The sequence below is a fragment of the Anser anser genome (assembly GCF_964211835.1).
Source record: "Anser anser genome assembly, chromosome: 4".
NCBI lineage: Eukaryota > Metazoa > Chordata > Aves > Anseriformes > Anatidae > Anser > Anser anser.
The window spans coordinates 2,911,993-2,937,540 of NC_139724.1; the positions used below are offsets into that span (position 1 = coordinate 2,911,993).

General features: G+C 37.5%; 1 protein-coding gene across 35 annotated transcripts in view; it reads right to left on the reverse strand.

Annotated features, from left to right (window-relative positions):
* ANK2 (ankyrin 2) overlaps positions 1-25,548 on the reverse strand; it is a 352,274-nt gene that overhangs the window by 17,994 nt on the left and 308,732 nt on the right. For 18 of the 35 annotated variants that reach the window (XM_083833341.1, XM_083833344.1, XM_083833345.1 and 15 more), the window contains 9 exons: positions 25,236-25,390; positions 24,103-24,314; positions 23,008-23,212; positions 21,117-21,213; positions 16,394-16,622; positions 13,752-13,877; positions 11,303-11,425; positions 10,609-10,641; positions 8,583-8,604 (listed from right to left, as the gene is read on the reverse strand). In XM_083833341.1, the coding sequence (XP_083689467.1) occupies positions 8,583-8,604; positions 10,609-10,641; positions 11,303-11,425; positions 13,752-13,877; positions 16,394-16,622; positions 21,117-21,213; positions 23,008-23,212; positions 24,103-24,314; positions 25,236-25,390 (1,202 nt within the window). Of the gene's footprint in view, positions 1-362; positions 6,138-8,582; positions 8,605-10,608; positions 10,642-11,302; positions 11,426-13,751; positions 13,878-16,393; positions 16,623-21,116; positions 21,214-23,007; positions 23,213-24,102; positions 24,315-25,235; positions 25,391-25,548 lie in introns of all 35 variants that reach the window. The other 17 variants (XM_083833351.1, XM_083833320.1, XM_083833319.1 and 14 more) reach the window with 2 other exon arrangements.

The window sequence follows — 25,548 nt, forward strand, 5'->3', positions numbered from 1 at the left end:
ATAGGGGCAGGGAAAGCCAAAAGTCAAAATGTATATGACCTGAAGGATCAGTTTAATGGTAAATACATATTCTTAGAAGTGTTTTTGTTTAAGGTAACACTTCCCATAAGCACACATGGCTTGCAATCTTGAGATTATTTCACAGACAAGAAAAATACAGACACAACACAAAAAACAAACACAGCTTATAGAGGAAAAAAAAAAAAACACAACTAACCACCAAAAGCCTAAAAGAAAACACCAAGCATGTTACACACACGTATACAAACTTACATATACACACGCACACCAAAGAAAACAAGAAACAAAAAGTTTAATTTATGACATGCGTCGCACAGGGAATCTCAGTCGTTGGCAAATACCTTCAGCATGGTCATGGATATTGTCATCAGGGATACGTTCAATCTGAGTCTCTACAGACTCATCCCAAATGGGTCTGGTGTCAAAGATGTCTTCAGGAACTGACTGCTGAGTCTCAATGGATGGCACATTTTCAATAACTGAAACTTCTAGGGCACTACTGCTTTCGTCATCTGAAACTAATTCTTGTTCTCTCTCTGACTGTGTGAGTCTTTCCACTAACTTAGAAGCTTCATCACTAATTTCTTCAAAGAATTCTATGGAGTTTTTGTAAAGGTCAAAAAAATGTTCCTTACTTTCTTTTGTAGGACTAAAAGCACTGCGGGAGGCTGTAGTGCTCCTGCTTTTAACTGGCAACCGTGATGAAAATACCTTGAGTCTTCCTGTTGTTGCCTCCTCTGAGTCTAGCTCAACCTTCATCTCCCTCTCCCTCTCCCTGGCCTCTGCTTCTGCCTCTGCGTAACTCCTAGCTTTTATTGAGCGTTTAGTCTTTGGGTCCATGGAAACACTTGCATCAGATTCAGATTTACTTCGGTTATCTTGTTTCATAGGTAGTTTGCTTGTCGTGTCAAGAGCTTTGGGTGACTCTAGCTTGTGGACAGATGTGTCTGTGGACGTATACTGTTGTTCAGCTCTTTGGAGCGCTGCTTTGACAGGAATTTTAGACTTTGGTTTTGCTTGGTCATCTTTTCCTTCACACTGCAGACTGTCGAGAAAGCCATCAGTGGGAAGGCTCTCGTTTTCTGATTGTTGCAATGATTGTGATGCAGCAGCAGCTGTTCTTACAGGAATTTTGGATTTGCTTTCACAAGAAGGCACTCTCTCCATTAAAGCAGTAGGGATTTCAATCACAGATCTCTGTTCCTCTGGTGAAGAGTCTGGGGACTCATCATCCTGTTCAGAACAAACAAATCTAGTGACTTTGGAAAAATCTAACTCGTCTTCTACCACAGACTGCTCAGGAGACATAGGGCAAGGCACCTGACTGCTATCAACCATGTCAGTCTCCGCGCTGGAGTAGGGCTCAGCTTCAGAGGCAGCAGTTTCTTTCTTTGGTGATTTTGAAGAAGCTGAAATACCCATTTTAATTGGAATTCTGGATTTAAGCTCTGCTTTTGCAGTGCCTATACTGACACCTTCACCACTCATTTCTTCTGATTTATCACAAGACTCAGATGGTGAGGGTGAACCTTTCAGTGTATCTTTTCCTTGTATATCTGAGCCCTCTGATTCTGAAGGGGGAAATGGATCTGGTAAGCTCTCTGGCTTAGAAGATTCCACTTCTGCTGCTTCTTTCATTTCTTCACATAAAGAAACTTCTTCCGGAGGCTGCTGGCCCATTTGGAAGAAGTGAAAACTTTCATCTGGATAGTTCCTTTTGGTCATGTCAATGGCTCCACTTCTAGTCATTTCAAACAACTTTCCTTCCTGAAAAAGAAAAGGATTTTGTTCGCTAAGTGGTGTCCCTTCTTCCGTGGGTGTTCTGGCTGGTGTTGTATCAGGTGTTGTGCCTTGGGATCGCCTGTCTACCATCAAACCAAATATCTTTTGTTCCTCTTCTTTCACCCGAGCTTCAAAAGCTTCATCATCTTCACGTATTTCACTCCACATGTCAGAATCCACATCAGTTTTGGTGATGACAACTTGACTGATCAATTTTTCTGTTTCATCTCTTATATCGTCAAAGGTGGATTCAGTTAACTTTGTGGAATCTGATGCTGAAGACCCTGGTGAGATTTTCTGAAATAAATCCTCTGGTTTTGGTTCTATTTCCATATATACTTCCTCTGAAGACTGATATTCGCTACCCGTGTCTCTGCTAAGCAAAATGGTACCGCTCTGATCTTGTCCTTCTTCAATACAATAGTCTTCCCTAGACAGCAGACTTTGACCAGATCCTACCTTAACTTCACAGTCAGTAAAAAATTGTTCAGAAGACACATTTTCATAAGGGCTTACTATATGAGGAGCACTACTTTCAGCAGCACCCACAACACAACTTTCAAGTTCCACCCTTTCAGCGGTGAGGGATGAATACTCTGGCAAGGGTTCCTCAATACGAATATCTCCTTGAGGCGTTTCAAAATCTGTATCTACTTTTGCCAAATCACTCCCCAAACCAGAATGGTCAGTGGGATCACCTTCAGTCAGTTTGCCATTTTGTGGCACAGAGTACTCAGTGGTACTGTGTCCACAAGAATCGTCATCTACTTTCTCAAACACCGCTCCTTTAGCAGTGAGATCTGAGTGTGTTAACAGTGGGGCGCTTTTGATACCACTTTTGTTACTATCATATTGCTCTAGTGTTGTTGAAGACTCAGCATGAACTTCTCTGTGAGACCTGTCACCAAATGAATGGCACAGAGTACCCTGCAATTGTGTGACTGGGGCATTAGGACTAACTGTCTCACTGTCATCTGTGCTATCACATCTTGATTTGTCAGTTTCTGCTGGTGCACAACCATCAGAATGGCAAGTGCCAGATTCTCGTGTGGAAGCCTTACAGCTGTCCCCAAGGATATATGGTTCCTCTTTGTCATCTTCCGTTGGCTTATCCTGTTCTGCTTTAATGGCACCTATCCTGGAAGAACATTGTTTTGAATCAATAGGTTGAAAACCTGCTTCTTCAGGGCTAGAACTGGAGTCAATACTGGATGGTAATGGTGAAGGTGGTTGCACTCGGATCGTGGGCTCCATTAAGAAACCTGAGTCAGCTTCTTTTTTAAGCTGGGTCAATTCTGGCTCGCTTTCTGAAGAGGAAGAACTCTTTCTAGATTCAGCTGAAGACATCACCACTGTAGGTATATCTTTTTCTTCAACAGCTGTTGACTCTGGTTCTTCAGCTTCACATGCAACTTCTGAATCAGCAACTGCAGAAGATTCATCTTGCTTACAATCCTTTTTGTAATCTCGTTTCTGCTTTGCTTCTTGTTCTAATTCATCAAACATTTTGATTTTGGTTACCATCTTAAACATCTCCTCTTCAGGGGTAAATCTTTTCTTTGGTTCACTTTCAGAATCATCCTCTGGTTCCTCACTGACTTCAGGTATCATGGCCGACTTTCGTATGTTTGACAGTGCCTGTGAGTCTGCTGTTTTAGGTGTGATTTCATAGCTAATTTCTTCAGAACTGGGAGTTTCTGGTGAAAGAGGACTTTTCCCTGAACTCTCCATGAGAGATGTTTGCTCTAGACTGTCATCATCAGCACTCCCCTCAGGGTCACGGAGAATCCTGGAACGCACCGATGCCAGCTCTGGACAGGTTTCTCCTTTGCTAAGAACAGACTGAAGAGGACCCTGCCCCAAAATGCCAGCTTTCCCTTTTTGTTCTACAGGGCTACTTTCAAGGGAATCACGGCAGGGAGACTCTTTCATAGGACTGGGCTCCAAAGAATCAGGCGTTTTGTGTGATGAGTTATCTTCTAGCACTGGGCTTGCTTCCAATGAGTCTTTATGACTTATAGCCAAAGAGTCATCTGCAACTGGGCTAAAGCTTTCACTATCATGGCTAGCAAGTGAGAGTTCCAATTTCTGGGGACTTCTAACCACAACACGGCGTTCACAGGTTATATCTTTTTCTTTCTCTAAAGCAGTGTCATGTGTTTCAGAAGATTTAGTTAAGTGTGCAGTGGTTCTGGATTCTTTATCCCTGCTAATATCTTTCATTATGGAAGCTGAGCTACTTTCTTTAAGTTTATCAGCCTCTTCTTCAGAGGCTTTAGGTACAAGCTCTTCTGATACATGGTCAGAATGAGACTTACTAGTCTCAGTTACAGCATCTAGCTGTTTTTCAGTAATACCTTTTTCATCTTCCTTTGGAGAGAGTTCCTTCGGAGAACATGTTTCTGCAGTTCTGTGTGCGCTAGCTGCTCCTTTAGCTTCTTCAATTTGCCCATCTGTTTTCTTTGGTGAGAAGGAAAGGCTTTCAGGGCTCGTTTCTGGAGTCTCTGCCAGCCCCTCATGCTTATAACTTTCCTCAGAGCTGATCTGAGGAGTTCCATCAAGTAGGCTACCTGGAGAATCGGCCACACCTTCATGCTTAAGGCTCTCTGAGCTCCCATCAAAAGCAGCACTTTGCAGAGAAAGAGCAGGAAGGAATCCATCTTTTACATACTCTGTGGGGAAAGCAACGTTGAAAGGACTGGTCAGTACTTGTTCCAAGTTAAGCTCGCCTTCCTCTGTCGCTGAAAGATGTCGGAATTGTTGATATTTGTCATTATCCTCAAGTTCTTCTTTAATGACATCAGAAAAGTCTGTTGAGGTTTTTCTGTCAGGGCTGATCTGAAAGTCAGTATCTGCTTGGTCATCAGAAGTCCTGCCCTTCACCGCTGCTGAATCTTTGGCACTTTGATCAACAAATACTGGAGAGAGAGGCTCAGCTGCTGTTTTTTTGCAGCTCTGCTGTTTTACCTGGTCTTTACTTACAGCTTTCTTGGTAATTTCAACAGTAGAAATTTGCATTCTTCCTTTTTTTGATTGTGGCTCTTTCTCTGCTTTTACTGTAGTGCTTTGTTTGTCCTTTGGTTTGTCTGTCTTGTGGCTTGTTACTCGCTTTGTTTCACTTTGTGAAGAAACTGTTTTTTTCCGAGTTGTTTCCTTCTCAGGGGGCTGTTGCTTTTGTTTGACAGATTTGTGCTCAAACAGTCCAGATATATTCTTGGATGGGTCTTGACCCGACTGGAAGGCTTTCATCAGCTCACGAACTGACATGGTCTCTTCAAGTCTCTCAGTCTTAGAAGAAGGTGAAACAGGAGGTTGTGCTTTGTGTGCAACTGGCTTTTTGACTGGTACTGGTTTTTTAGAAGCCTTTTCCGCAGTGCCTTCTCTTGTTTGAATTCTGACAGGTAGTTTTGAACGTACTTTTTGTTCATCTTCCACTCTTTTCTGAAGAGCTTTAACCTTGTCTTTTATTGAGCCAATAGGAGTTTCCTCTATGACAGGGGATACAGCTTTAGCCTCAGGAGCAGCTGCCAGTGTTAAGCCTTGTTCCTCCTCATGTAGTGACTCATCTGAACTGCACTTCATTAGTCCTGGTTTTTCTTCTTTGCTTTGCACCTTGCTTTCCTTTTGTTTTTGCTTATCTCTCAGTTTAGTTCTAACCGGCTTTTTAATTTCTAAGGCTGGCTTGTGTTGCTCCTGAGGGCTTAGTGTTTCAATTGTTGGAGATTCTTGTCCTCCTTTTTCAGAATCCCTGCTTATTACTACAGCTTCAAATCTCTCTTCTACTAAGTCTTCTTGTAAGGCTTGTGGTTGTACCTCATGAAGAGAAACGTATGTTTTTAAATCCTCACTAAGGTAATCTACCATTCCTGTCATGTCTTTCTTCTCTGTCTCTCTGTCTATCCCAACTTCTACACAGGTAGGTTCAGTGACTTCTAAAGGAGCATTTCTTCTGGCCTCTTCAATTTCTTCATCGCTGACAATGACCCATTCTTCTTCTACAAATTCTTGTCTGGAAAGGGACTTCTGCATAGCATGCTCTTCTCTGGTGTAGGACCCACCCCTAAGAATTTCATTTACTTTTTCTAAGTCTTCTTTCACCCTTTCAACTATTTCAAAAGGCTCTCCTGGCTCTTCTTCAGTGGGTTTTCCAAGATCTTTCACTTTAATTGAGCCTGATTTATCAGAAGAGTCAGTTGTCAAGATGGCAGTCATTTTGATCAAATCTTGTTTCATCTCAGACACTTCAGACAACAAGTCTGGACTGGCTAGTACAGGGACTTCATTAACCAGATGGCTTTTCAGGATAGATGTTTCTGTAGATTCTGTCTCGTCATCTTTGATGCGAATGAAAAACATTGAAAGTAAAATGGAAATCAAAAATAGAGATTGGAAAATGTAATCAGGACTGAAAATGACAGTCTTTGGTTGCAGTGGTAGGAAGGTCTACAAAATGGACCAGGAATGGTGGATCCACAAGATCTGAGGGTACAAGTGCAAAGCAAAGCTAACACAAAAAAAAAAAAAAAAAAAAACTGAAAAGGAAAATGGCAGGAAATAACTTGCTTAACTTTACCAATATAGCACAACCACACATACATTACCAAAGCTGTAACAAACCAAATCAGGACACCATTAAAAAATAAAACAAAAACAAACCCACCAACAACAAAATTTAAAATTAAAAACAGAAGAAACACAGTGAAGTTACACAAAGATAGGCATCTCAAGATTGTTCAGATGTTACAGATCAATGTTCAAATAAAAATAAACAAGAAAAGAGGGGGAAAGCATCAGAACTGATTGAAAGTCGATTTCCTCTAAGAGAAAGCCAGCGTTAGCAAACTGTCAGAATAACATTGGATTAATGTGGTTTTTTTGTTTGTTTGTTTTTTTGTTTTTTTAATGACCAAAATAAAAAGTTATAAGTAATTCTGCAATAATCTAAAATATGATCAAATATGTAGAGATCTGAATCAGCTGCAAACCGGCATTTCATCTAAGGGGATTTCACACCTAAACAATGAAACAAACATTCTTTTGTTTTAAGAGGCATGGTCCTTTCCTTGGAACATCCTCATTGACAACTAATGAATTGACTGAGGAAAGAGAAGACAGAAGAAAAGGAGAGATAATAAGAAAAAACTGTGAATCAACTTAGAAGTGATTTCGAAGTTTTAAAAAATGTAATGTATGGCAACCAAAAATCAGACAATCACACTAGACACATACATACAATTTATGTAAGGCAAGTTATTTCCATGCAAAGCAAAGGTGTTGCAAATGCTTCTGTGAATGTAACCTCAGTTAAAAAACAAGAGCTTTAAAATTAATCATATAAATTAAAGATACATGAAGTTATTGTGAAACATACTGTGGTGAAATATTTCTCCAATCTGTACAATCAGTAAACAGTATATTGGATGCTATGCCATTACTGCCTACTGGGAATATTTAATTTCAGGAAGGACTACTAGCAAATGTATTTTGAACAGAGTTAAACACTGGAGGAATTAAGTTAGTTACGAGCAGAAAGCAAGGCTTAGAAATTGTATGGAATTGTATATTTTTCTTTTAGAGGTAGCATACCATGTAAAACTTGGTATATTTCTGCACTCTGGTCTAAGAGTCAAAGTAGTAATGCAAATAAGGGGAAGCTAGGCAATACATAATTATCTGCATTTCTTTGTAAAAATACCCATGGGGTAACTGAAATTCCATTCTGCTGACTGTACGACAGCTTGTCTTTTCCACCTTGATGAAATTGGTCCTCCTGGTATAAATGATAATGAATTAGAGCAGAAATTGGATATTGGTAATGTTGTTTATCATGGTGAATGCTACTTCCCAGCAGGTTACTGGCTGTTTTGTCACACTAATGTCCTTCTTTCGTTCTCTTGCTGAAGCATTTCTAATTTAGACAAAAGGAGATTATAGGGGAACGGCCATCCCTTTGATCTTCAGGACTTTGGTGCTGTTGTCTTTCCAGTTCTAACATGTACATAGTATATCAGGAATAGACAGCAAAATGCAATGTAGGATAAAGGCAAGAAATTGCACTTTAAACTGTAAACAAAAGTCATTCTTTTCCTAAATAGATTTAAGAGCTGTTTTCAAATGCAGTGATTTCTTATTAGAGACGTACTTCATATTAAATATATATTGTTTGATTTACATCTTCATTAAAGGAGATCTTTGGCACTATGAACCACTCACCCTCAGATTCTAATAATAATGGATTCATTCTGTATATATGGAGGGTTTATATGGTACACCAAGCTTACAGTCACATTTCCAGTCATATTTCACCACAGTAAAGGGCGGGAGGGGAGGGTTAAACAGTCTGATTACTTTGGACAGTATCACTTTTTTGCATGCTTATATTTCATGAGTTTAATGAAATATATTAGGATATTAATCATATTTTTGTTAAAAATGATACTGTCATTTATCTCAAATGGCAACAATGCGTATCAACAAATGGACAAAAAATGGAGGGATGAGCATTCATACAAGCAAAATAGCAATAGCGGGATCACTAGGGATGTCAAAGGAAAGTAAATGCTTAGAAAAACTGTTTTAAATTGTATTACTTGTTAATTTATATGTTAAAATGTATTTAATTGGATAACTTTTGATATTACATTGTTTTCTATTACATTTTTTAAGTATTGATGTTATTAGCAATAGCTGTTAAAGCTTAGCTCTCTTTCATGCTTATCTTTATTTTTAACAATCTTTCACACAAACTGCATTACAGTATTAAAAAAAAAAAGTCTTACTTTTTTCTGAAGTCATATCAACCTGGAAGAGAAAAAAAGGGGAAAATTAAAAAGTTGCAATACAATAAATATATACTCATTCACTAGTAATACTGCTTGAGTCAAATCACTAAGTATATCAAGAAACACAGACACACTGACTTAAACAGAACCGAGAATGTATTTATGATAATGGTATGCATAATTTAACATATTTAGTGTTTCTAATAACAGAAAAATGTTTACTTTGCTATAGTTATAGTCTAGTACATGAAAAATCTTGCAATGTATTTTATATCAATGGGACTAGCAGCACAGAGGGCCCAAACTTTTGCATTATTGGGTGTGTTGTCGCATTGTTCCTAATTCGTTTCTTTTCATTAAAGGGAAAAGTCCAATACGGTCATCTGAAAGCGTATGCCCCAGCTGGATGGCACCTAGCATGCTTTAGTCCCAATTTCCTTGTGTATATTCGTTCTGAGATCACAGTTTGCATTTTGTCTCTGCTTTTGTGATGATGAAAAGCAGGTGCGAAAAGGACAGCAGACTTACTACTGCCTAGGATTTAATGCTAATATTATCCATTGATACCTCTGAATGGAAGCAGCGATAGCCCTCAGAAGCCATCTTTCTGATTGATTTATTTTTTTCAGAGCATATAGATTAAAAGGGACATATAATTTGTTTTCTTTCAAAAGAAAACACAGTCTTTGCTGAGAAAAACATGAAAAAAAAAATCAATGCCAGACTGAAAATTCAAGGAGCAAACTCTTCAAGTTGCCCTGTCGTTTGACTCTTTTTTTCAGTTCTGCTAGCATGATCATTTGTCCCCATAAGGAAAAGACTTTTGATGGGCAAACCTGGATGTGCAAAAGTATGCAGACAAAGTTAGAAGTAGCACTACACATTTAATTTTCTCTGCCAAACTTGTGGTAATAGGATGACTGAGAGGAATGAAAATCAGTTATGCAGTACTGTTGATAAATCCAACATACAAGGTAAGTGAAAGCCCGCCAGATATACTTTAGTGAGTATTGAAAAAGCCCACTTTTGTTTAAAAGTATTCTTTACCAAAATAAATGCTATTTATTGTCTCAGGTAAGATCTTACTAATTCTTGCTTTTCCAGACATGGAAAATGAATGTAAGTAAACCATTGGCAAGACTTACATGGTCATACACACCTTGTAATCACTTAGGCCTTAATGTTATTAAACTTCACACTTAGCATAATTTAATTTCCCTTATTTTACGTTCCTCCAAATCAATCTGGAATTATGTCAGCACACTAAATATTATTATTAACATAATGAATTTTTAATTTGCTTTAAAAATGCAAAGATGTCTTTAGCCACCAATGACCTTGTCTTTTTGTGGTTTAGCATCTTACATGAAAGTATAAGAATTCATAAATGTTTGGAAAAATAATTTTCCAATATCTTCTACCTGGTTTTTACAGAGTACAGATTTGTTAAAAACAACTTTTTGGGACTTCACTGGAAATGCATAAACAGCATTATAGAGGCTAAAATAATTAGTTTTGTTCTTTCATGATGAAATTGAATCATCATCTGATAATGTTTCTGTTTAATATATATAATGGGAATTAGCTTCCGACAATAGATACCAGGTTAAACAAAAATGTTTCAGATCCACAGCTAATAACATTTGTACCCCTACGTTATTTTTAGGATTTGGGATAATTGTCAGAATCAGAAAATCAACACCACTTCCCATTTTTTTGTGTGCTGAGGAGAATATAAATTAAATAAATCCATTTACATGACCTACTCTAGACAGAGTAATTTTAAAAATGTTTATAAACTGCTTTGAAAAGAAAATGTACTATTATACATCTCTAAAATCAGTGGAGCTGAATCAATAAAACTTTACTTTTATCTATGGGAAAATTAAACTCAGTAAATTCTAGAAGTGTTCCTGTGGAAGATCCTTTTAAATCACTATAGATTTAATCTTTTAAGTTGTATCTATTAGATGTATTTTAGCAGTATGCATAAGCAATGACATGCTGTTATTAGAAACATTACCTCTTCTTCTTGTTCTTGATCTGATTCTGATTCCTTTCAGTTCCAAAATGCCATGCAAGAAGGGGAAAACAGAGCAGGCAAAATACACATTTTTTTAGAAGAAAAGAGTAGCAAAAAATAACTTCATACAACACTTAACAGAAGACTATGCAGTACGTTTCTGCAATTGATTTCTTGTGTGAAAGGTGGCAGAACTCTGTATTGCCATTGCAAAACACAAAATGCTATAGCATCAAGCAAATTACAGACAGAAACATTGCTTCTGGATGTTAGTTCATGATCCTTATATGTCCTAAAACTTGTCATTTATGCATGCTTTTGCACCTGTAAGTTGGCATGAATAAACATTTAAAATAGATTTAAAAGTTACTTGTTTAGATTGAAAATATCTTGAGACATCTTATTTATAAATTATACAAAAAATGCTACAATAAAATTGTATTACATGCTGAAAACACTGAAGAAAAAAATGAAAAACACAGATAACATTTTGGTCAAACAGCCTAATGCATTACTAAAAGGCATAGAGCTCCTAAACTGACAAGGACAGTAACGAGTCCTACTTACCACACAATGGCAAAAAATGGCTCTTTAAAATACCCGACTATAAAGCTTTACCTATTTTTTTTTCCTCCTACTCATTTCTTGGTTGTTACAATGCTGATTACGATAGATCAGTATCATTTCACAGTACCTTTGTGTAAACAGGTAAAGTGATGTTTAAATTACATATGGCTTGATGAACAAGACCTCTTGTAGATTTGGGCTCCTTCATGAATGATAACCGTCCACAGGGTTCTTGAGTGGTATCTCGCACCTGGTTGAGGAAGCATATAGACATAGCATCTGTTAGTTTGCTATTTTCCTATTTAAACTACTTGCACCACTCAAAGTTATTCAGCAGAAAGAGGCTAGATGTGGGAGAAAAAATAATGTAGGCAAAAATAATATGTTTTGTTGTTATTTTCCCACTTGTTTGTAAATGTATATATGGATGGATTTGTGTGTTAAAGCAAGAGAAAACGCAACTACAAACAGGCTTAGACATTAGAAACTTATTTACAGAAGTCAGTAATCATCTTAAAAGAACAGACGCATTCTGTTACGATAAGGTTTCTGTGATAACTTACAATACCTGTTTTTCACTGAAACGATCCCCAAACTTTGTAGTAATAACAAAGACTCATTTTCTATTAGGTTATAAAATAAACCATATGGCAAGCATGCGTATTTATGCTGATATTAGCGATAAAGTTTTGCTCAAAATTTTGGTATTAAATATTGTGTTTGTTCATTTGGCTACTCTTTCGGCTGAGAGGCTGAAAATAGTGAAAGATTACACTTAATTTCTGCTTTTGCAAAATGTTTTCTCAAATGTATCGATAAATCCTGTTCTTACACTGAAGACATTTGCTGGAATACATTGCTAGGTGTGACTGTGACAATCTACAAATGATACTACAGCATGTCATACTCTAACATTTTGCAATGAATCAGAAAAACCTCTGTTTCACAGCTGGCAGCAGAAACAAGTGTAAGCACTTAGAACTTAAGATAATGGTGATGCCGTTCTAGCTTTTGTACGTAACGTCAGGAGGACTAAACATAATGTCACAGGAGAAATACAACAGAGCATTACCTCATTCTTCATCTTCTGAACAGATAAAGATGATACAACTGGATACATGGGCATTAATGTTATCAGACTGAAAATACTAGATGCAAAGCCAGATGTTTTTGAACACATTTTGGAAAATCCACCATGGAGAAAAATATGCAAAGCCAGATAGGTGCTGGCGTAGATAGAGTTCTACATTTAAAAAAGCTTTAAAAAAATCACTGAGGAGAAGGAGGAAAGAGAGTTTAAAAGTTGTCTAGAAACATAGAGTAAATTTAATGACATGAGTGGGTTGATTTTCTTTTCTTCGCTTTTTGGAAGTTTCTCTTCATAAAGTATTTCTCTAAAACTGTTTTACATAATGGCTCTGTTGTAGCCAGGATGAGCCAGCAGAAGGAGAACACAGTTTGTTGGAAGATGTTTGCAGAGCCCTCTGAATCTCTCCATCCAGAAAAGAAGGTGGTGGTGGTTCAGAGGCAGCGGCCCCCTCTGCTGCTAGCACAGACCACACTTCTTCACATCTGCTCCCTACACATCTCATGAAAGAAGCAAAGGAGCTCTGTGGCCCATGGTGTTTACATTGCTGGTTCCAAAGCTAGGGACAACACATTAGTTCATTTTTGCTGAACGTGTTTTTTGTTTGGGCTTTGGTGTAACAGACTTTTCTACTCACATAAAAGATTTTACAATAGAATACTAGCATAGTCATAGAATCATAGAATATCCCGAGTTGGAAGGGACCCATAAGGATGGGGTATATATTCTTATATGCTATATATAAGCATATATATATATATATGCATAATATATGCTATAATATATATGCATAATATATGCTATGGGGATAAAACTAGGTTACAGTTTGACTTTATCAAAATTAATTACTTCATTTTTCCATAGTTTTACTGTATTTTTTGAAAACAATCTTTTAAGTTAACCTTAGGATCACAGACTCAGGGTTGGAAAAGACCTTCAACATCATCTGGTCCAACCATCCCCCTACCACCAATGTCACTCATTAAACCATGTCTCTAAGCACCACGTCCAACCTTTCCTTCTTTGTTAACTTTTGACTGAGGATAAATTAACTGCATCCAGAAACGAGAATTTTCCAGAACACTACAAACAAATACGCTATAATGCGGAAAGTCATTGTAACCTTAGCTACACCTCCAAATATCTAAAAAGGACCCATGCTTTTCTTACTGAGCTCCCAAGCAAGTTTTCCATAGCTACTGCAGAGTATGATTAGTTGAAGAACACTTACATCTGTGTTTACAGCCCTATCCGTATTGACAAATGTAGGGTAAAATGTGTAGAGACAGTTAACTGTATTTAGAGCAAATTTTTAATAAATTTCAGATAGCTATTTCCATAGATTTGGTAGGCTTTAACTACCCAAGTCAATGTTTAATCCATGATGGTAAAAGAAAAAAAATCTGACCATTCAGTCTGCTAATTTTATCACAAACTCATAATTAGACAAAAATAAAATTATTATCCAGAGTTCATATATTAACATTACCTTAACGAACAGGGGAAGTCTGTTTTCTTTGAAGGCAAAAAAACTGAATATATGATGTTGCCCACTCTTTGTTAATGGCACCAAATTGCCAAAACAGTCAACATAGATGGGTTTTCCTTCTAATACCTATTGGAAATGAAAAAGAAACAAAGCAATAATTAACCACAGTCATGGACTAGGAGCCTTCAGCATAAATCTACAGTAGTTTAGATCAATTTCTTACATTTCTAGGACTTGACTTGTCAGCATTTGCAAGGTTTGTTAGAAACAGTCACCTAAAATCTGTGGAAACATTTCAGACTATTAAATTCTAACTGGAATATGTTGTTAATTTGGTAACAATACTGTGACACTATAAATGACAAAATGAGCATTCGATGTCATGAATCTGTGCAAATTATCATTTCTTAATATATTTTTATTTTTAATTGGATTAAATTTTAGCATAATTCACTAACCTGGGCTCATCACAATAGCCAAAAAAACACATTTTCTTCAGCATTCAAAGCAGAAATCCTAGATTTGAATGGTAGGATAATAAGCCTGTTTGTAAATATCATGAAGTTGCACAGGACCTTCCTAAACAATGCAAAAACTTTCTAAATTACACTACCTATGAGTTTAATCAACTTGCAACATCCTGTTGCAGCAGGTAAAGACAGTATATGTTAGTAGATTTCACTTTGACTGGATTTGGGAAGGTCTAGAGCTTTTGAAAGTCAGGCCTGAAGCAACCAAAATGCCCATATAATGATACTGCTTACATCTTTGGATTGCTATTTGTGTGGCCCTTCCACATGTTTAAATCTCATCTTACCAATTTTGGAGCCGTTGCCTTCAAATCACCAGTACATTAATATCTCCTCATTAGTTCCCAGAAATTCAGCCTTGCCATTCAATTTTATGAGCCCGTATTTTATCTAGGTGCTCTGCACAACAAATGCCTGTCAGAGCTTCAGGAACACTGAGGACAAATATTTTTAAAGGTGGGGTTCAGTCATGGAAAAAAAAAAACACCATACTAAGACCATACTGCTAAGCAGAAGAATATGCCATTCACGTACTTAATGCATTTACAATTTGTCATTTCTTCTGAGGAAGCTGACAGATACAGAGGAAAAAAAAAGGCAGGCAGTTTGTTGGATCCCATATAGAAAAACCTTTGCCTGTTCTGCAACAGACATGAATTTTTTTGTAAAGCACAGTAACCTCTTTGTAGCAAATACGCTGATAAAATGTGACTACTGTTGACTGCCTTTTTGGTTAGTAATATGCATTTGTGGAGTTATAAGAAGTTGACAATTCCTATCCTTTATGTCTTTGATTTTTCTCCCCTTTTCTCATAACACCCAGTTAGTATCGGGGCTCAGGAAACGTAACTGTTTAGGAAAGCACACCACTCCAAAACTCACCTTTACGTAGATATTCCTCTAAGAGGAAGTTACTGGAATAACTAAGAAATTCAAGTTATCTCCCAACAGTTTGTTACAGAGCTAATTAAAACTTAAGTAATCAATGCTGACCATCAGAGAAAAAACCTCAATGTACTCGGACTAAACTCAGGACTAGCCTACATCCATAGAACTTAGTTTTGAGCTACCTGAGGCAAAAAGTCCATTTAAAATACCTATCAGCTATACCTATCAGCGCACTTTTAAAGTGACTTACTTCAGTCTTGGGTCCTGTGCACCTAAAACCCTAACCAAGCTCTATGGCTATGCACAATTCTTACAAGCTATAGCTTTTTTTTTTTTTTTTTTTAAGTAAAAGCCATAGAAAGCGCCTCTCCTCCTTCTTGTACAACTAGCAACCTCAAAATGTTGGTGTTGCTTCCCCACATAAAAGTAGATTTCATAACAGTTAGTTGGAAGATGCTGCTCTAATTTTCAGTCTTTGAGTTAAAGAAATACTGGCCCTGACACCAGAGAAAAGCAGGACAAAGAACAAGGAACTGCTGGACTAAATGGTAATGCCCGACTTCATTTTACTACACAATTTCCTAGCATAAAATCAGTCCAGTTTCTAAGTGTAACTGTTTAACGGGTCCACCATGAAAAGGCGACTTGGGAAACCAAATTCTTTCAATGCGGTTTTGTCGTATAGATCTTCTAAGTAAGTCTTAAGTCTATAACAGAGAGCTCAGACTGAACCAGCTCACTCCCATATTTACTCTCCCCTTGCATCCAGTTTAATGTTCCAGCTCCTCTTTTTTTTTTTTTTTTTCTGAGGACTTCCCTGAGAACACATTGGATGTTCCCTTAAAATGCCAGTGATGCTATGGAGACTATGGAGAAAGCAAAAAATGCAGTTTTGCCAAAGGGAATCCCTTTCTAACATCAGCTAACCAGATGACCGAAAGACCCAAACGTAGACAACTGAATATAGATAACCTTCCAACTAGCCCTGTGGACTATCAGGTCAGCAATGGCCCACTGCAAATACGATTTGGTCACTCATATCTGGCAGTTCCTGTTACCTTGCATCTGCCAAAAGGCAAAGCTTGCATCTTATCATGACGCGTGATACTGCATTTGTTGGCCTTTTTACTTTTCACTCCTTGTAGCAGGCAGTAGGCAGAAAACAGTAGCTTAAAAGCAGACATTAGAAAATGGAGAAAAGTGTTTAAGATTCTTGTACAGTACCTCTACATCTCTGCTTCTGGCAACTTCAGCAAAATTTTCTTGTTGTTCTAGAGTTTTATCCACCTTGTCGTCTGTCATGCAAAAACATCTTAACCGTGCTTCAATGGGATCATGTGATTTGGCAAACACCACAAATTTGGCCATGTAGGGGACACAGATAATCTCTCTGTACACTTGGGAAGCAAAAGTAACAGATTCTTGTGTCTGTCGACAGTCTATCAACCAAAATCTGTAAATTAAAATGAAAAGTTGGATAATCAATGCAAAGATTTAAACAACAAAATTACATATTTTCCACCTTTGTGGCATTAGCTGGCAACCAGACTGATTGAATAAAAGAAAAATAGTTACCATTTGGGAAGAATAGCTTAGGAGTGCTGGCAGCAGCCCTCCTCTGCTTTAGGAGCATGAAGCAAAATCAACAGCAAAAGCATTTGTACCAGAACTTACGCTCCAAAATACCAGATGCAGACTTTTCGTAGGATCTCCTGCTGTACAAATGCCAGGCCGTTGTTCATGTTTCTGATATGATCTCACTCACTTGGAAGCTCGTTTGCTTCCAGTTACACGACTGGCTTTTAAACACTTTAAATGCATGAACCTGCTTGTATTCTTATGTTTATAAAATATATTATGTTTATAAAATATATTACATTTAAAAATATGTTTATAATAGTTAAACAATTAAAGATGGCTTACTGAGATCTGGGGATTTATCACAGTATCCAATAAATATTTCTTTTCCTTTATTCAAAAGTAGGCTATGGCCTCAACTTTGTTTTCATTGGAATTTATTCTTTCTAGTAAGAATATGTGATCAACTTTTTGGCTTCTTTTACCAAGAAATGAATCTTTTCTAGACTAAGCTTGGTGGTCTCTGCTTTCCATCACTTTCAACAGTTTCTGGTGATATGTTTGAAATGGTGATTGATCATATCACCGGGTCTAGAGACACCCAAAAGGTCTCTGAATTTGTCTTTACTTACTTATCCGGTCATTCCTTGATTTCTAAGCAGAAAGTAAGTAGGGAAGGGTGTACTCCAAGTGTACAGTTCAGATATCCCCTTAAACGTAAGTTTGCAATAGGTGCCTTTCATCCAGAGAAATAAATACACTATCTTTTTGGCAGCTGGTTGCTGCTAAACATCTGATGATGCACAAGAGACTCATGTCTCATAAAAAATCTTAGTAAAATTGCTTACATCTAACTAGTCAAATGCCAATCCTGTCATGTCTCTTCCAGGCTATAACTGCATCGTTAAACTACAGAGTAAGCAATTTCAGCCTTTTATTTTCAGCCCCCTTATATTTTCCTAGATATTGTATAATTTCCTGTTAAGCACTGGATATGTCAGTATGCTGCACCTGGGTGTTACTGATTTGCGTACAATTTTTTACTCCCAGCAGGGATGTGGTGAAAGTTTCCTGAATTTTTAATGATGAGGAACAGGAGACTGAAGTGGTTTTGGCATGAGTAGCTAATGCTTCAGTCTGTTCTAGAACCTCCACCTCTCACAGCTGAAATGTTAACATGTTTTGCCTAAAACATTTGCTTTTTTCCTACTAGGTAGCCTAAAATGTCCTACTGATTCAAAAATCAAAATGCTTCTTATGTGAATTCAGTCAGAGACTTAACTTTGATTTTGTGCAGTTTTTGGGGGCATATTGAAGAACGGGGATATATACACATATTTCTATACTTGAGTGATATATATTTTGAAGACCCCCAAAGCAGGTACATCCGAATCTGATTGCTACTACGCCCTTGCTTCACAGAGGCTGTGATCACCACTGACTCACTTTGTATCATGGTTTCTAACATTCAATTTAATGATGATTTCTTCCTAGAATATACATTGCATCTTCTGTGCTGATGGCTCCCTGTCTGTGACTCTGCACCACAAGTCATACGTGAAGGTATTCAAAGCAACAGGCAAATACTACTAGAATAAATAACTGCGTCTCCGTAGGGTGAGTACTTCCTACTGCTACTACATGTGAATCGCAACAAACCACCTCAATACATACCTGAAAATGTACAAAGTTATCAAAGACATACACCGTGGATGTGCAATTCATGTCTGGAACATCAGCCTCCAGAACAGCTCCCCTCCTCTTCACTGAAAGCTACAGGAATTTTACCCTTTCTTTGGGCCAGTCAGGCCAGGACGGCATTGCCCAGTAATAAAAAAAATGACAGAATTTCCTTATACCCTTCTAAAGACAACTGAATTGTTCTTTTGTAAAGATAACAACTTTCACTTAAAATAAGTTTTATAATCTATAATTCTAATACTTTTATCTTCTAGTCACAAAACATACCAGCAGAAATGTACCAAACATTTTGCAATGAGTAACATGTATTGCCTTCTTTCTCAGATATCACTTCATTTAGTTTCTCTCTGGAGCTGATGACATTTCATTTAAATAAAATTATTTGTGTGGGTGGAAAGTATGGCTGAGTTTGACACCCGTACGATGGAGAAGGAAGTCATGAGAGGTCAAAGACACCACAGAAGCTGCAGAAGCTGATATAATCTACAGGGGGCTTATTACTTACTGTAGATTACATGGTATTATAACCCACAACACATACCTTTCAAGTGTGATTTTTCTGGTCTTACTCATCCTTTGGTTGAATAATAGTGAGTATCATTCTGTGCTTATCTTTGGAACATTTAACAAACAGGCTGGTTGAAAAACAGAGGCTGATGACGTTTGAAGAGAGAAAGCATGTTTGATACATAAAGGTTGTGCATACTGATACTTTACTTTTAGTGTGTGGAAGAATTATGCTCTGCTGGCCTCAAACTGGAGAGGCTATATCCTCTGAGAAATCACCATATGCTCAAATGATTTTCTTCCATACACCAGGGACTAAAAAGCCAAAACAGATACTAAAATTAAAAAAAAAAATGCAGCTCAGGAAATGGAAAACATCCATTCCTCAAAGTCTGCAGTTTAATTCACATGTATTTTAGACAAAAGTATCTGTTTCTCAAGCTCATTTTAGACAGAATTAGTCTTATGAATGGGAAAATAGTTGTGCATCTAACAATTTAATTAAACATAAGTTATTGTGAATAGCAAACAGTCAGGCATCGGCTGATTCTCAGGAGAGCACAAGGCTAAAAGGGCAGATGCACTTTTAGACCAGGGTACAAGTGAAGAAATTCAAGGTAAATTGTCCTTCAGCAAAGATGGTAATTCTCTGACTGTAAATACATGAAAAAAATCCCATTTTCTAACTTTAACAGCATTTAAAATCATGTTTGGGTTAAGTACTCTGTTGAACACTTAGCTAGATAACAAAGAGGTGAAACTCATTAAAATCTCTAAATGGGACCCAGCTTACTTAATTGCAGTAGTAATCAATTGAAATGCCATCATGGGGATTAGGAAATATCCACCACTAACATTTATACTGGGCCGTAGTTCTATAAACTGTCACCCTCATTCTGGCTATGGTTCACGTGCAGTCCTGCTGGGGACTTCACAGTTTTAGAGATTTTGACCTCTCAGACTTTGCATCCAGTCTCCACACTTGGCTCCTAAATTAATCTTTAACTTCTCCCGTTAAACGAACACTGCAGGCAGCAGATGAGAGCTAAAACACACTTGAACATCTCCCTCTAGTGGTCATTGTTAGTAAAGAAAAAGGAACTGAAAAACAGGAAATGCGCATCAGCAAAGCGTTCAACTTCATTGGAAGACAGCTCTAAAGTGGCAAAGTATCGAAAAATGATGTTCTATTTCTCCTAATGGACTGCTGGAGCTGAACTCATTTTAACATTGAATAAAAGGTTTAATTAAACATTCTAATCTAATAGTAATAACTCTTAGTTATACAGTTATATATAGTAATAACTCTCCCTCTAATGTTTGCACTGAAGAAAATTCATTGAATTTCATGGCTTAGTCACATTTCCACAGTTATCCAAGATTTTTATAATTGTTTATGAGAATATGAGCCCTAAATTTAAAACTTTCCAGGTCTTGGCCTGCATCCTCTGTCACAGAGATTGAGATTTTTGTCCATTTCTGTGATATAAATCATCAACAGAATAGAAACTAATATATTTTTTAAACAAAAATCTGTTTGACAGTTACCAGAAAGACAGCAGTTCAATCTCACCACAAGAACAGATGGTTAGAAGAGATTCTACATGATCACAATTTGGTATGCCTACAGATCTTCGGCTTGATTTCTCATTTGTTGGATATTCTGAAAGTAACATCTTTTATAAGATGTATAATGAGCAACCCAAATGAGGGATTTCCATGGAAATTTTCCTATTTCTGCATCTGAGGAGTAGGGGTAATCAAAATGAAACCAGGTTTTTCTAATTACCTGAAAATTGAACTGCCCTCAGATTACTATTTCAGAAAAATGAATACATCATTAATTAATTTCTGGGAACACGGCAGGCACTGACTGCAGAGGAGTAATGGCTGAGATGGAAATGACAAAAGCATAAATTTCAATCAGTTGGTAAGGGTTTTACTGCTTACAGCTCTCACACATCCTCTGTCTGGGCTAGGAGGCTCAGAGCTTCCAAAATACCTGGCCAACGGATTCACAGCACAAACAAAACATCTATGTTCCTTCCACCATTAACTGAAATAGTTCAAAGGAAACACTTGCAAACAAAATTCATACAGGGAAAAAAAGGACAGGCACTTGAAAGTAACACTGTAAAACTTGTGGTTTTTTTATAGGTACCTGGCAGACACGTTTGTCGTGAAGGAAACACATTCATTAACAAATGTGAGTGGTGTTGTTCCAGTGATGTCTTCCCATTGGGCAGGGGTGGTTCCTCCTGAAATGACAGTAGTTTTAAAAGAATTACAAACAGGCAATTTTCCAATCTTCTTGCTTCTAAGTAATATTTTACATTCTTATGAACTGTTGTTACGCAACTAGCAATTATCTCAGACATGCCTTCTCCTTTGGTCCATGTTATTCCACTAATGCTAATAAGATAGTGGGTTTCCCCTGATAAAAGAAATCATCCACATAAAAATGATTTTCAAATGATGAGTGGCTGTAGCACAGGTTTAGAAATGGTAAAGAGGCTAGAATTTGGGAGGAAAGATGTTTTTTTCTGTAGTATTCATGTATGCATGGCAAAATTAGCCCAGATACAGTGCAGAGAAATCAGTATTGTTACTTGGGAGACAATAATATTGTTACTAATAGTAACAACTATGATTTGTGATTTTTATAATCTAATTCCTTTTCAAATAATTCAGAAAGACTCTAGTCCAGTATGTACATAACCAGGAAATTTCTTTTGCACATTCCAATGAAAGTCTATCAAGCAATCTGTGTCTGACAGCTCCCGGGAAGATCCCGCAGTTGAAATTTACACTTCTGAATCTCGCTGTACAATTGATAGACTTCTGGATTCCTATCAGCCTGTTAAATGTTTCGGCCTTCTTTGACTCTGATGTTGCCAGCTTCCTATTTGACCTATGCCACTGAAAGTCTGTCAGCCTGCAGATGTTCTAGGATGAACGATGGGGACTTAGACTATGTTTTCAAGTTTTTCAGTATCTTTCCTTGCCTCACCTTTTGGTGAGGAATGTCACGCTAATTTCCAGTTACCTTAAAATCAGAATGAGCTTACAGAAAACAGAAATTCCAACAGCAGTTACAGCTATTTATAAAATGTAAGAATTAAAAGAAAAACTATGGGTAACCAGCCAGTAAGAATGTCTGTCCCCCCTCTCATATACAGCTGACTAGTTAGATATCCATATGACCATATAGCAGAGTCTTTACACAAACCTCAGAACAAGTTGTATACACTGAGGAACACTAGTTTCCAGGAAATAACCTCCTTTCTCCTGTTGGTGAAGCATTCTTGTAACCAAGTTCATGTTTAAAGTTTTCGGGAGAATCCTTACTGATTTACTGTTTATCCATGACATTTATTCAAATTCCTCTTTAATATAGAAGACTATTCTTTATTTAAATAATCATTGTTTCACTTTCTTGGCAATGCAAATACTGCTTTGTTGACCAGATGTCATCTCTGGTATTCCAGCAGTTTATGAATACCTTTGTATCAAATTGTAAAAGCACCTGTTCGCTGTAATGACTCACTAGCACATCTTGGTGCATAATGTATCTTACATGGGGATGATATTTGAAATCAGTCTGAAAATTGACAAAGATACTTGATGGTAACTTTTAAGCAGAATGAAAGCATGCAGCTAATTACTGCCTGTTGCCTGAAACCAAATATGGCCTTAATCACTTTGGAGTTACAATAAATTTAAAGTGCTTAACCCCAATATTTTTTCTGTGAAGCATACTTCAACCTTATGTCTATATTGCACTTACTCTGCTAGGCAGAGGTTATGTTGGTACTCAAGAAACAGAAACTCTAAGTGAAACGCCAACACCCCACCACCAAAATCTACAATTACTGTAACATATCTCTTGTTAGCCCAAGTGACAGATGATATTTCTGATATAAATGAATTGATTGGAAAGCAGTTTTAGTTTTCAACAAACTTTCCATATGCCTAATCAGTTTAATTTATTTAGCCCGCTATGACTGACAATGTCAAGATGCACATAAAAAGCTTTAGTATTTGTATCCTACCTGTTATGCTGCACAGTAACCTTAAAGTGGGAGCGTCACCTCCATAACCATTCATGATCCCATCACTGGAGGCTTTAGGGACAGGAATCGTCATCGTGATGGGTTTATGGAACTTCCTTCTTCTGGGCTCCAGCGTGACTATAGGACTGAAGGTAGCCTTGTTGCCCAAAATCTTCTTTATAAGTTCAGTATGCATAGGCTGAGCCTTTCCAAAGCAAAAGACAGTAACAGAATAGTTACTTGTAAATAGAGTATGTAAAGAACTGGGTCTATATATTGCTAGAAATACTAAACCTCTTCCATTAAGTGGCACAATTTCTCAAGAAAATCTGCAGACAAAAGACTGACTGCCAGTGAGAAGGGGAGATCTCCCCTTTTCAACTGTATCTCACTCCTCCCTCCTCTTCCTATTGCCTTTCCTGGTGCTCGTCAGCATTAACTTAATACACTTAACCAAACGTTAATGATTCCTTTGGTGTTTTTTTTGCATGCGTGGTTTTGTGTTGTTGTAGTGGTTTTTTTGTTGTTGTTGGTTTTTTGTTTTGTTTTGTTTCTCCTGAGAACAAACTCTGGGCTGTTTTAGTAAGCTATTCAGCTATTTACAGAGGATTTCAACAATCACAGTAGCCTGACCAAGGTAAGTGTTGGATGCATTCGGCAGGTTCAGCAGGAGGCAGGAGGAGGGAAGACAGGAGGACTTACACCTCTTTCAGTTGTGAACTGTTAAGCTGGTTTACTTCATGATGACAAACTGTCCATTTGACCTAGCTACCACTGCATTTTGAATTGCTTTGAAGCCTTTCATAAAAACTATTTAAGAAATTGTTCTATGATCTACACTGATATCATCATCATCAAAATGAGGTGCTTCTTCCAAGAACATACAGTTAACAGACAAGAATCTGAATAAACTAGAATGCCCAAACCTTTACCACTTACTACTTGCTTTGACTTTTGCATTGATTTTTATTATTTGTAGTAGGAGCATTCTAAGCAACAACGTACAACATGATAAGCTGAACATGCTGGTTTTCCAGTATAACTCTGAAGGAAAAAGAAAAAAGAAAAAAAGATGCCTTCTAACTTTCATTGTACCTGGAGGCCAACACGAATTCGTTTGGTTAGAGCCCCTTCTGGGAAGACTGCCTGCACTTGTGGTACCACCGTGCTGCTCAGCACACCTCCCTCGGGTCCAATAAGGTTGCTGTCCTGTTTGATCCGGGATACCACTGCAAAGTACTGAGGAAAATCTCGGGTGATGATGCGGCAGATGCGTTTCTTCTCAAGTTCCTCTGGTGTGTCAAGGACTGTGCCAAAAGAGAAGATGGTCATCAAACAAAATTTTCATAGAAGCAATGCCGTGAACTTCAAAATGCATTCCAGCTTTTCACAGTTTAACCACAACTTACAGACACATTTTGTCTAGAAATTACTGGGTAACATGAAACATCTCAACACTTTAAGCTTGGCTAAAACAAAGAAATCAAGAAAGACAGACACAGACAGACTCAGCAACTAAGTGAAGGAAGCTTAAGACATCAAACTGAAGTCAGTAACTTGCCCAAAATCAGTAGGCAAACAAGCTAAGGGATTGGACCAAGCCCCCTTCTACTTCACATTTACGTTATAATTTGGAGTAGCATCAAGGAAACAAAACCTCAAATCAAAAAAGTATCGGAGTTCGTTTTGAAGTATGCAGCTTGGCTACTTTATTTTTTTAAAAGCCAACAACATTTATAACAAATTCTGCAGATCCTAGACAGCCCAAGTCCATTCTGTTCTCTCAGAAAATGAGTATCCATGACTGACATTTCCTCCCACACATGTAACTGCTTGGAAAGGATTAGCATGATAATTGCCTTGTTTTGGAAAGATGATGTTTATCATGGAAACTTTTTGTTTAATACTGTGAAAAGAAGCAGGAAAAAAAAAAAAAGAGTTTAGCATCTATTCTCAACCTCATGACAGTAGATTTTGTTTTGTCCCACCACTCAGTAGACCATGCAAGGGAAGTAAGCACAAGTACACAGTGCTTCTGCTGGCCTGTGTACTAAGAAAATTATATGCTCCAGTATAACTGAAGTAAAGAAGTATCTGGAGAATGTGTCAGAAGTTCTCAAGGTGGACTAAACATGATGTGCTAAACAGAAGAAAAATGGTAAAATGTTATTGGCCCCAGTTATAGGTGTACTGCAGGAGCAAAGAAAGGAATATATCACGCTTGATACCTTCATCCATTCCATTCAAGATTTCATTCAGTTCATCCTCAGTGTATTCACAGAAATGTTCTTTCCAGCTGTCTCCATTCTCACTGCGCAGGATCACCAGCTCTCTCTCTTTCCCACGCAGAGCAGCAAAATGGGGAATCTCCACAATCACAGGCCTGGCACAGCAACACAGCGCATTAAATGCACACAGGAGAAAGGAAGAAACAGGATTAACAGCAACTCTACTCAGTCTGCTACAAAGTGACCTGGGATTCTACCTATTCTCTGGAATACTTTGGCATAATCCTAAACTAGTAGGTCACTAACACACATT